The sequence below is a fragment of the Mobula hypostoma genome, chromosome 1, assembly GCF_963921235.1.
Source record: "Mobula hypostoma chromosome 1, sMobHyp1.1, whole genome shotgun sequence".
NCBI lineage: Eukaryota > Metazoa > Chordata > Chondrichthyes > Myliobatiformes > Myliobatidae > Mobula > Mobula hypostoma.
Window position 1 is genome coordinate 254,694,669 of NC_086097.1, and position 13,618 is coordinate 254,708,286.

A 13,618-nucleotide genomic window follows, 5' to 3' on the forward strand; every position below is an offset into this window, starting at 1 on the left:
CTTCTTCACACGGAGAGTGGTGAATCTGTGGCATCCTCTGCCACAGGAAACAGTTGAGGCCAGTTCATTGGCTATATTTAAGAGGGAGTTAGATATGGCCCTTGTGGCTAAAGGGATCAGGGGGTATGGAGGGAAGGCAGGTACAAGGTTCTGAGTTGGATGATCAGCCATGATCATACTGAATGGCGGTGCAGGCTCGAAGGGCCGAATGGCCTACTCCTGCATCTACTTTCTATGTTTCTATGAGCAATGCATATTACATCCATATGATCTACAAACATAAGTTCACCGTCACGGTCTCAATGTTGTGACCACAAAGCACATGAAGATGGACAGGTTTGATGCATTCTACCCATCTTGCATCACATTGTCAAAGTAACTTAAAATGCAATATTACAGAACTTTACCAAATTATTTAAAACTCTTTATTTACAAATTTCTAATACATTCACTATTTTAGAAGGGTATCTATTAAATATAAGTACATACATTCTTATTAGTCATCATTTGTGAAAACATTCTGAGAGCATCAGACATAAAATCTTGGAGGTTTTGCACATTCTAGGAGGTCCATAACATAACTCATGGATCCTCAGTACAGAATGCTTGTCCACTCATATGCTAAGAAAAGCAAATTCAAATCTGAAGGTGTAGAGGGAAGGCAAAAGCATTTCCAATGGACAACAATCCAATCAATTTTAGTAAAGTTTTCAACTGTTCAATCACTGCTTAATTCTGCATTTAAATAACTGACACAAGGAAAATGGAATCAATGAACAATTTCTAACAAGCTTTTTTAAAAAAAAAACAGACATATTGTAAAACAGAAAGGGGAACACAAGGAACTAATGAAATTTATCTTGAGTAATATATCAGCAAATTTATCTACACCCACAACTGTGGCTAGGCACAGCTCAAACACAACCTGTAACTTTGCCAATTACATGACTATTGTTGGCTGAATTTCAGATGGTGATGAAGATGTGTATAGGGCAAGATAGATCAGCTGGATGAGTGATGCAGCAATCTTGCACTCAATATCAGAAAGATCAGGAATTCATTATGGTTTTGGGGAAGGGGAAGACAAGGAAATACACACCCGTCCTCATTGAGGGATCAGACCGGAAGACATAGGAGCAGAATTAGGCCATTTGGCCCATTAAGTCAGCTCCTCCATTCAATCATGGAAGATCATTTCCCCTCCTCAGCCCCATTCCCCAGTCTTCACCCCGTAACCTTTGATGCCATGTTCAATCAAGAACCTTTCAAGCTCTGCCTTAAATACACCAAATGACCTGGCCTCCACAGTTGCTTGTGGTAATAAATTCCACAAATTCACCCTCCTCTGGATAAAGAAATTTCTCCACATCTCTGTTTTAAATGGGTGCCCCTCTATCCTGAGTCTGTGCCCTCTTGTCCTATACTCCCCCAACATGGGAAACATCCTTTTCATGTCTTCTCTGTCTTGGTCTTTCAACATTTGAAAGGTTTCAATGAGATACCCCCATCATCCATCTAAATTCCAGTGAGTATAGACCCAGCGCCATCAATCATTCCTTGTATGATAACCCTTTTGTTCCCAGAATTATCCTTGTAAACCTCCTCTGAACCTTCTCAAATGTCAGCACATCTTTTCTAAGATGAGGGGCCCAAAACTGTTCACAATACTCAAGGTGAGGCCTCACCAGTGCCTTATAAAGCCTCAGCATCACATCCCTTCTCTGTATTCTAGACCTCTTGAAATGAATGCTAACATCGCAGTTGCCTTCCTCACCACCAACTCAACCTGCAAGTTAACCAATTTCCCCCGGGATTAATAAAGTATGACTATGACTATAACCTTTACGGTGTTCTACAGACGGACTCCCAAGTCCCTTTGCAGCTCAGGTTTTTGGATTTTCTCTCCATTTAGAAAATATTTTGAATATTTGCTTCTATTATCAAAGTGCACGACCACGCATTTTCCAACATTGCATTTCATTTGCCACTCTCTTGCTCATTCTCCTGATCTATCCAAGTCCTTCTGCAGCCTACCTGTTTCCTCAACACTACCCGTTTCCTCAACAGTACCTGCCCCTCCACCAATCTTTGTATCCACTGCAGACTTAGCAGAAAAGCCGTCTATTCCATCATCTAAATACAGCACAAAAAGAAGTGGTCCCAACACCAACCCCCGAAGAACACCACTAGTTACTGGCAGCCAACCAGAAAGGGATCCTTTTATTCCCACACGCTTCCTCCTACCAATCAGCCAATGCTCTAATCATGCCAGTAACTTCCCTGTAATACCATGGGCTCTTAACTTGCTAAGCAGCCTCATGTGTAGCACCTTGTGAAAGGCCTTCTGAAAGTCCAAATATACAACATCCACTGCATCCCCTTTATCTATCCTATTTGCAATCTCCTCATTGAATTCCAACAGGTATATCAGGCAAGATTTTCCCTTAAGGAAACCATGCTGACTTTGTCTTATCTTGTCCTGTGTCACCAAGTACTCCATAACCTCATCCTTAACAATTGACTCCAATTTCTTCCCAGTCACTGAGATCAGGCTAACTGGTCTATAATTTCCTTTCTGCTGCCTTCCTTCTTTCTTAAAGAATTGAGTGACATTTGCAATTTTCCAGTCCTCTGGCACCATGCCAGAGTCCAGTGATTTTTTTAAAAGATCATTACTAATGCCTCCACAATCTCTTCCACTACCTCTTTTGGAACACTGGGGTGCAGTTCATCTGGCCCAGGCGACTTATGTACCCTTAGGTCTTACAACTTTTTGAGCACCTTCTCCCTTCTAATGGTAGCTGCACTCACTTCTCTTCCCTCACACCCTTCAACATCTGGCACATTGCCAGTGTCTTCCGTAGTGAAGACTGATGCAGAATACTCAGGTAGTTCATCTGGTATCTCCTTGGCCCTGTTATTATTTCTCCTGCATCATGTTCTAGTGGTCCTATATCCACCCTCATCTCCCTTTTATCTTTTTACATACTGTACTTGAAAAAGTTTTTACTCTCCACTTTGATATTGTTTGCTAGCTTGCTTTCATATTTCATCTTTTCCCTCCAAATGATTCTTTTAATTGCTCTCTGTAGGGTTTTAAAAGTTTCCCAATCCTCTGTCTTCCAACTAATTTTTGCTTTGGTGTATTCCCTCTCTTTTGCTTTTATGTTAACTTTGACTTCCCTTGTTAGCCATGGTTGTACTACTTTGCCATTAGCAGGTGAAGGGGTGAGCAGTTTCAAGTTCCCGAACGTCAATGCTTTTGAAGACCTATCCCGAGCCCAAAACACTGATACAATTACAGAGAAGGCACACCAGCAGCTATAGGAGTTTGAGGAGATTTGGTATGCCAGCAAAGACACTCACAAATTTCCACAGATTTCCATGGAGAGTATTCCAACTGGTTGCATCATCATCTGGTATGGAGGGGGACTGCACGGGATCAGAAACAGATGCAGAGAGTTGCGGGCTCAGTGGGCTCTCTCATGGGCTCTAGCCTCAAAACATGGCATCTGTCATTAGGACCCTCACCTGCTGGCCACACTTTCTTCTCATCGCTACTTTCGAGGAGGTTATTCAGGAGACTGAAGACACACACTCAACATCTTGGTAACAGCTTCTTCCCCTTCTCAATGGACAACATACACTACCTCACCTCCTTTTATTGGCTCTCTTTTTGCACTACTTATTTATTATGCATATTTTTCTTAATGTAATTTATATTTGTGTTATTATATACTGGAATATACTGCTGCTACAAAACAACAAATTTCACAACATAGGCCAGTGAAATAATATCTGATCCTGCTCTGAGGCACAAACAGGGCAAACAAATGTAAATAACCAGGAGGCAGGGAATTAACCAGTAGGTGATCTAGAAGGGAGTTGGGGGTGGGGCTGGGAATCAGCAGAGACCTGGTTGGGGTCTCGACCTAACTGGCCAGAAGGGTGGTGACAAGCATCACGTTTAAAGAGGTATCAGGCTGGATGAACGGGGGTAAAGTACCAGACTCTCCACCAAGGGCTCATGAAAAGTGGCATCTACATGAGGAGCTGCTGCACAAATGAATCGGTTTTGGAAGCAATAACCCATAAGGAATGGATCTGGCAATCATCCCCAGATATGAAATTAAATTTACTGGAGTCATTTAAAAAAAGTTGCCTGTAGCTCTTCATGGATGTACATTTCAATCTGCTGAGTATATTCTTTCTATGTCCATTAAGTGATGTCCCATTACCAAAATAGTTCAGTACAACCTCAATACATGGTGAAGATAAATTGGGTGCCTTACATTTGCTGCTGTTACGAGCCTCTAAGATCAAGACTGACAGCTCTATCCTTTACAACTCACCCATTAGGGACAACCCTTTAAAACAGAGATGAAGAAGAATTTCTGTAGCTGGAGGCTGATGAATCTGAGGAATTCATTGGCACAGGTGGCTGTGGAGGCCAAGTTATTGGGTATACTTCGAGTAGAGATTAATAAGTTCTTGCTTAGTCAGGATGTTAAAGGTTACAGGAGAAGGCAGGAGAGGGGTAGAAATCAACCACGATGGAATGACAGAGAAGACTTGATGGGCTTAATGGTCTGGTTCTGTTCCTATGTTTTATGGTCTTAATTTCTTATTTGGTCATTGACAATATGACCCTGGAGAGTGTTCATAATCCCTTCAATGATCTTGTGACCATCAATCCCTCTTCCATATTCAAAATAATGGAGGCGAGTGATTTGGACAGCAGGTTATTACCCTAGTTGGCTTCTGATCAGGTGAAGTATTCAGAGAAATCATGCAATTCCTCAAACAGCTCCCTGCTTCTGGTACGTCTGTTGTCAAGTAGGAAAGGAGTCCAGCATGTCAGTTGGTGAATTCATCTCGACAAATAGAAGGACTTATTGCTCCTAAACTTGTCTGCTGCCCAACTTTGGCAAAGGCTTACAAACGTTAGAAAGCTACACCTTGCAGATTGTTTAGCTGGTTTCGTCCCCATTGACCAGGTGGTAGTTAACTGCCCATAATGCCTTTCCTCTGTCTCCATTGACCAGGTGGTAGTTAACTGCCCATATGGCCTTTCCTTTGTGTTTTAAATACAATTGAGTAGCTTGCAGAGGGGGCAAGAGAGAGTGAACATTATTGGCAATGGGTAGAATAGGCATCATATAGGGGGACCCTCATGTAAGTATATTCATAAACCAGTTAGGATTAGGTTGCCAACTTGGTCTGAATGCTTTGCACTAGTTCATCAAAATTTTCCAGACATTTCCGAGCCTTTCATTGCTTCTCTTGTAGAAGAGCCAAGTTACATTTATACTTGATAGCCTATTGGAAGAAAAAAAAGTTAGAGTTACATTAGACGGTTACCAAATATAAAGATAGATGTCAGTTGTAATAAAGCGGACTCTGATTCTGATTCAGAGACGGTCAGCTTGTGTTTTGGTGTGTTGATCGGAACAGGGAGGTGCAGATGGAGTGGATGCGAGTTACTGAGGAAGAGGAAGAGGGAGAGGAAGCAGACAGCTCATCAGGGAGGCCTCGTAGTGAGTCTCACTCCAATAGAACACAGGACATAGACCAGTACAGCACAGCACAGGAACAGGCCCTTCTGACTCACAATGTTGTGCAACACCAATTAAATTAGGAAGTAAATGGCTAACTAATCTCTACTGCCTACACTCCAGCACTACTTTCCCATATTTGCATTGGGCAGTTCCCTGAATTACAATCATTGTTACTGGAAACTTACTTCAGTCTTTGTTTGATGTGACTTCCTTACAAAGGATTAAAATATTGATAAGATCAATATGACAGAAAGAAGCCATTGAAATTTAAAATAAATACATTTAGGGAGTTCAGAGAATCAGGTGCTAAGTTAAAGGGCAGGACCTCCAAGGTTGTAACCTCAGGATTGCTAACTGTGCCATGTGCTAGTGGGGGCAGAACTAAGAAGATTGCACAGTTTAATATGTGGCTAAGGGGTTGGTATAGGAGGGAGGGCATAACATTTTTGGATTACTGGTCTCTCTTCCAGGGAAGGTGTGACCTACGCAGAAGGGATGGCTTGTACCTGAACTGCGTGGGGACTAATATACTAGTGGGAAGGTTTGGTAATACTGCCTACGCCATAAAACGTAGGAGCAGAATTAGGCCTTCAGCCCATCGAGGCTGCTCCACCATTCCATCATGGCTGATCCCGGATTCCACTCAACCCCATACACCTGCCTTCTCAACGTATTGTTTGACGTCCCAACCAATCAGGAAACTATCAACTTCTGCCTTAAGTATACCCATGGACTTGGCCTGCGCCGCAGTCTGTGGCAGAGCATTCCACAGATTCACTACTCTCCAGCTAAAGAAATTTCTCCTTACTTCTGTTCTAAAGGGTTGCCCCTCAATTCTGAGGCTGTGCTCTCTAGTTCTTGATACCCCCACCACAGGAAACATCCTCTCCCCATCCACCTTATCTAGTCCTTTCAACATTCGGTAGATTTCAATGAGACCCCCCCACACCTGCGTTCTTCTAAATTTCTAAATTCCAGTGGGTACAGGCCCAAAGCTGCCAAATGCTCCTCACATTAAAGCCGTCTCTATTTTCTGAGGAGACTGAGGTCCTTTAACATCTGCCGCACGATGCTGAGGATGTTCTACGAGTCTGTGCTGGCCAGTGCTATCATGTTTGCTCTTGTGTGCTGGGGCAGCAGGCTGAGGGTAGCAGACACCAACAGAATCAACGAACTCATTCATAAGGCCAGTGACGTTGTGGGGATGGAACTGGACTCTCTGACGATGGTGTCTGAAAAGAGGATGCTGTCCAAGTTGCATGCCATCTTGAACAATGTCTCCCATCCACTACATAATGTACTGGGTGGGCACAGGAGTACATTCAGCCAGAGACTCATTCCACCAAGATGCAGCACAGAGCGTCATAGGAAGTCATTCCTGCCTGTGGCCATCAAACTTTACAACTCCTCCCTTGGAGGGTCAGACACCCTGAGCTAATAGGCTGGTCCTGGACTTATTTCATAATTTACTGGCATAATTTACATATTACTATTTAACTATTTATGGTTCTATTACTATTTATTATTTATGGTGCAACTGTAATGAAAACCAATTTCCCCTGGGATCAATAAAGTATGACTATGACTATGACTAAACTGGATTCATCATCGTGAACCTCCTCTGGACTTTTTCCAATGACAACACATTTTTTCTGAGATATGGGGCCCAAAACTGTTGACAAAACTCTAAGTGCGGCCTGACTAGTGTCTTATAAAGGATCAGCAATATCTACTTGCTGTTATCTTCTATTCCCCTTGAAATAACTGCCAGCATTGCATTTGCTTTCTTTACCACTGACTCAACCTTCTGGGAGTCTTACACAAGGACTCCTAAGTCCATTTGTACCTCTGATGTTTGAACCTTCTCCCCATTTAGATACTAGTCCACACTATTGTTCATTTTATCGGAATGCATCATTATACACCGGTATTCCATCTGCCACCATATTGCCCATTTTTCCGGTCTGTCCAAGTCCTGCTGCAATCACATTGCTTCCTCAGCACTACCTACCCCTCCACCTATCTTTGTATCAGCTGCAAACTTTGCCACAAAGCCACCAATTCCATTGTCCAAATCATTGACAAACAATGTGAAAAGCAGTGGTTCTAATACTGACCCCTGAGGAACACCACTAGTCACAGGCGGCCAACCAGAAAAGGCCCCTTTTATTCCCACTCGCTGCCTCCTGCCTGTCAGCCATTCTGCCAGTATCTTTCCTGTAATGACATAGGATTTTATCTTGTTAAGCAGCCTCATGTGTGGCACCTTATCAAACAGCTTCTGAAATTCCAAGTAAATGACATCTACTGCCTCTCCTTTGTCCACCCTGCTTGACACTTCTTCGAAGAACTCTAACTGATTTGTCAGGCAAGATTTCCCTTGACAGAAACCATGCTGACTTTGACTTATTTTATCATTAGTCTCCAAGTACCCTGGAACCTCATCCTTAATAATAGACTCCAACAATTTCCCAACCACTGAGGTGAGGCTAACTGGCCTATAATTTCCTTTCTTTTGCCTTCCTCCCATCTTAAAGAGTGGAATGACATCTGCAATCTTCCAGTCCTCTGGGACCATGCCAGAATCAAGTGATTTTTGAAAGATCATGACCAATGCATCTGTTGTCTCTTCAGCAACCTCTCTCAGGACTCTGGGATGTAGTCCATCTGGTCCAAGTGACTTATCCACCTTAAGACTTTTGAGTTTGCCTAGCACTTTTTCCTTTGTAATAACAAAGGCACTCACTCCTGTTCCCTGATAGTCATGGGCCTTTGGTGCACACCTAGTGTCTTCCACAGTGAAGACAGATGCAAAGTACCCATTACGTTCATCTGCCATTTCTTCGTCCCTCATTACTACCTCACCAGTATCATTTTCTTGTAGTCCGATATCAACTTTCACCTCCTTGTTACTCTTTATATAACTGAAAAAAATTTTGGTATCCTGCTTAATATCACTGGCGAGTCTGCCCTCATATTTAATCTTTTCCCTTCTTAATAATTTTTAGTTGCCTTTTGTTGGATTTTAAAGCTTTCCAATCATCCAACTTCTGACTAACTTTTGCTACCTTCTATGCCCTTTCCTAGCCGTGTATGCAGTCCTTAACTTTCCTTGTCAGCCAGTTGCCTACCCTGAGAATTTCTTCCTCTGTTAGACATATTGATCCTGCGCCTTGTGAACTATTGCCAGAAATTTCAGCCATCACTGATCTGCCATCATCTACCCCACCCCTGCCAGTATCCCTCTCCAATCCACCTGGTCAAGCTCCACTCTCATGTCTCTGTAATTCCTTTTATTCCATTGCAATACTGATACATGTGAATTATATTTCTCCCTCTCAAAATACATTATGAATTCAATCATATTATGATCACTGCCTTCTAAGGGTTTCTTTACACTAAGCTCCCCAATAAGATCTGGGTTATTTCACAACACCCAGTCGAAGTCGGCCTTTCACTGAGTAGGCACAAACACAAGCTGCTCCAAAAAGCCACCTCATATGCATTCAACAAATCCCTCTCTTGCGATCCGACACCAACCTGATTTTCCCAATCCTCTTGCATATTAAAATACCCCATTAAATTGTGTCTTTGCTCTTATTACATGCTTTTTCCAGCTCCCTTTTCAATCTCAACCACACGTCTTGGCTACTATTTGGAGGCCAATATATGATTCCCGTAATGGTTGATTTCCCCTTGCAATTTCTTAACACCATCCACAAAGATTCAACATTCTCTGACCCTATTTCACCTCTGTCTAAGGATATAATTACATCTCTTGCCAACAGAATCACACCACCATCTATGCTTTCCTGCCTGTCCATTCGATACAAAGAATATCCTTTGGTGTTAAGCTCCCAACTATGACCTTCTCTCCGCCACGACTCAGTGATGCCCACAACGTCATACTGACCAATTTCTAACTGCGCCAGGAGGTTATCCACCTTATTTCGAATGTTATGTTCATTTAAATACAGCACCTTCAGTCCTGCAATTTTGGCCTTTTTAAATTTTGCCTGGTACAATTTAACTCTTTGCTTTGTCTGCATTTGTATTCAATCATTGGCTTGCCCTTCCTTACATTCCTGTTCCATCCATCATCTACTTGTAAACCTGCTGGCTCATCCTCAGCTCTATCATACTGGTTCCCATCCCTCTGCAATATTAGTTTAAACCACTCCCAACAGCTCTAGTAAACCTGCCCGCAAGAATATTGGTCCTCCTCAGAATCAAGTGCAACCTGTCCCTTTTGTACAGGCCACACCTGCCTCAGAAGAGGTCCCAATTATCCAGAAATCTGAATCCCTGCCCCCTGCTCCAATTCTCCAGCCACACATTCATCTCCCACATCACTCTATTCCTATGCTCACTGTCACGTGGCACAGGCAGTAATCCTGAGATGACTACCTTTGTTGTCCTGCTGTTCAGCTTCCTTCCAATTCTCTGTATTGTTTATTCAGAACCTCCTCCCTTGTTGTACCGATGTCGTTGGTACCAACATGTACCACAACTTCTGGCTGCTCACTCTCCCATTTCAGGATATTGTGCACACATCCTGAAACATCGTGGACCATAAGACCACAAGACAAAGGAGCAGAAGCTGGCCATTCGGCCCATCAAGTCTGCTCCACCATTTTATCATGAGCTGATCCATTCTCCCATTTAGTCCCACTCCCCCGCCTTCTCACTATAACCTTTGATGCCCTGGCTAATCAGGTACCTATCAATCTCTGCCTTAAATACACCCAATGACTTGGCCTCCACTGCTGCCCGTGGCAACAAATTCTATAGATTCACCACTCTCTGACTAAAAAAAAATCTACAAGTTACAATGGGAGATCCAAAAAAAAATGTACCAAAAGGGTAATGTTACAAGAGTCATGGGGGATTTCAATGTGCAGGGAGATGGGGAAATCAGGTTGGTGCTGGATTCCAGGAGGGGGAGTTTCTAGAGTGCCAACCAGATGACTTTTAGGAGCAGCTTGTGGTTGAGCCTACTCAGGAATCTGCTGTTCCAGGTTAGGTGTGGTGCAGTGAACCAGAATTGATTAGAGAGCTGAAGGTAAAAGATTATAGGAAAGATGTCAACAAAATGGAAAGAGTTATGAGAAGATTTACTAGAATGTTACCTGGGTTTCATCACCTAAGTTACAGAGAAAGGTTGAACAAGTTGGGTCTTTATTCTTTGGAGCATAGAAGGTTGAGGGGGGACTTGATAGAGGTATTTAAAATTATGAGGGAGTAGATAGAGTTGACGTGGATAGGCTTTTTCCATTGAGAGCAGGGGAGATTCAAACAAGAGGACATGAGTTGAGAGTTAGGGGGCAAAAGTTTAGGGGTAACACGAGGGGAAACTTCTTTACTCAGAGAGTGGTAGCTGTGTGGAATGAGCTTCCAGCAGAAGTGGTTGAGGCAGGTTCGATATTGTCATTCAAAGTTAAATTGGATAGATATTTGGGCAGGAAAGGAATGGAGGGTTATGGACTGAGTGCAGGTCGGTGGGACTGGTTGAGAGTAAGCGTTCGGCACGGACTAGAAGGGCCGAGATGGCCTGTTTCCATGCTGTAATTGTTACATGGTTATATATATTATATGGTTATATAACCCTGGGGGGCAAATGATCATAATATGATCGAATTCACTCTAAAATTTGAGAAGGAGAAGCTGAAATTCAGATGTATCAATACTGTATTACAGTGGCATGAAAGAGGAATTTGCTAGAATTGATAGGAAAAAACATTGGCAGGGACGATAGCAGAGGAGCAATAGCTGGAATTTCTGGAAGCAATCTGGAAGACACAGGATACATATATCCCAAAGAGGAAGATGTATTCTGAAGAAAAGATGACTCAACTGTGGCTGATGAGAAAAAACAAAATGAGGCCCATTATAGAGCAAAAATTAGTGGAAAGTTAGAGGATTTGGAAGCTTTTAAAAACAAATGGAAGGCAATCAAAAATGTCATTAAGGGAAAGATGGAATATAAAAGTAAGCAAGCCAATAATATTAAAGAGGATAACAAAAGTTTCTTCAGATGCGTAAAGTGTAAAAGAGAGGCAAAGTGGCTATCAGACCACTGGAAAATAATGTCAGTGAGGTAGTCCTGGGGGACAAGGAAATGGTGGACCAACTGAATCAGTATTTGGCATCAGTCTTCACTGCACCAAATGGTGTACATCCCAGGGTTCTGAAAGAGGTGGCTGGAGAGATTGTGGAGGCATTAGTAATATTCTTTCAAGAATCACTAGATTCTGGAATTGTTCTGGAGTTCTGGAAAACTGTAAATGTCACTCCACTGAAAGCGGACAGGCAGAAGAAAGGAAACTATAGGCCAGTTAGTCTCACCTCAGAGGTTGGGAAGGTGTTAGATTACAAGGATGAGTTCTCAGGGTACTTGGAGGTACATGATACAATAGGCCATAGTCAGCACAGTTTCCTCAAGGAAAATCTTGCCTGACAAATTTGTTCGAATTCGTTGAAGAAATAACAGGCAGGATAGACAGAGGAGAATTGGTTGATGTTGTATACTTGGATTTTCAGAAGGCCTTTGACAAGGTGCCACACATGAGGCTGCTTAACAAGCTATGAGCCCATGGTATTACAGGAAAGATTCTACATGGATAAATCCGTGGCTGATTGGCAGCAGACAAACAGTGGGAATAAAGTAAACACGAGGAATTCTGCAGATGCTGGAAATTCAAGCAACACACATCAAAGTTGCTGGTGAACGCAGCAGGCCAGGCAGCATCTCTAGGAAGAGGTATAGTCGGCGTTTCAGGCCGAGACCCTTCGTCAGGACTAACTGAAGGAAGAGCTAGTAAGAGATCTCTCAACTGTGCTGCCTGGCCTGCTGCGTTCACCAGCAACTTTGAAGTGGGAATAAAGGGAGCCTTTTCTGGTTGGCTGTTAGTGACTAGTGGTGTTCCACAGGGCTCTGTGTTGGGACTGATTCTTTTTACCTTTCATCATAATGATTTGGATGATGGAATTGATGGCTTTGTTGCAAAGTCATACTTTATTGATCCCGGGGGAAATTGGTTTTCGTTACAGTTGCACCATAAATAATAAATAGTAATAGAACCATAAATAGTTAAATAGTAATATGTAAATTATGCCAGTAAATTATGAAATAAGTCCAGGACCAGCCTATCGGCACAGGGTGTCTGACCCTCCAAGGCAGGAGTTGTAAAGTTTGATGGCCACAGGCAGGACTGATTTCCTATGATGCTCTGTGTTGCATCTCGGTGGAATGAGTCTCTGGCTGAATGTACTCCTGTGCCCAACCAGTACATTATGTAGTGGATGGGAGACATTGTCCAAGATGGCATGCAACTTAGACAGCATCCTCTTTTCAAACACCACCGTGAGAGAGTCCAGTTCCATCCCCACAACATCACTGGCCTTACGAATGAGTTTGTTGATTCTTTTGGTGTCTGCTACCCTCAGCCTGTTGCCCCAGCACACAACAGCAAACATGATAGCACTGGCCACCACAGACTCGTAGAACATCCTCAGCACCGTCCGACAGATGTTAAAGGACCTCAGTCTCCTCAGGAAATAGAGACGGCGCTGACTCTTCTTGTAGACAGCCTCAGTGTTCTTAGACCAGTCCAGTTTATTGTCAATTCGTATCCCCAGGTATTTGTAATCCTCCACCATGCCCACACTGACCCCTTGGATGGAAACAGGGGTCACCGGTACCTTAGCTCCCCTCAGGCCTACCACCAGCTCCTTAGTCTTTTTCACATTAAGCTGAAGATAATTCTGCTCACACCGTGTGACAATGTTTCCTACCGTAGCCCTGTACTCAACCTCATCTCCCTTGCTGAGGCATCCAACTATGGCAGAGTCATCTGAAAACTTCTGAAGATGACAAGACTCTGTGCAGTAGTTGAAGTCCGAGGTGTAAACGGTTAAGAGAAAGGGAGACAAGACAGTTCCCTGTGGAGCCCCAGTGCTGCTGATCACTCTGTCGGACACACAGTGTTGCAAGCACACGTACTGTGGTCTGCCAGTCAGGTAATCAAGAATCCATGACACCAGGGAAGCATCCACCTGCG

General features: G+C 43.1%; 1 protein-coding gene across 5 annotated transcripts in view; it reads right to left on the reverse strand.

Moving 5' to 3' along the window:
- Window positions 1-427: 427 nt before the first annotated feature.
- Window positions 428-13,618, reverse strand: part of tmem71 (transmembrane protein 71) — an 81,785-nt gene continuing 68,594 nt past the window's right edge. For all 5 annotated transcript variants that reach the window (XM_063067472.1, XM_063067486.1, XM_063067458.1 and 2 more), the window contains one exon: window positions 428-5,319. In XM_063067472.1, coding sequence (XP_062923542.1) covers window positions 5,272-5,319 — 48 coding nt within the window. In that variant the 3' untranslated portion in view covers window positions 428-5,271. The remainder of the gene's footprint in view (window positions 5,320-13,618) is intronic.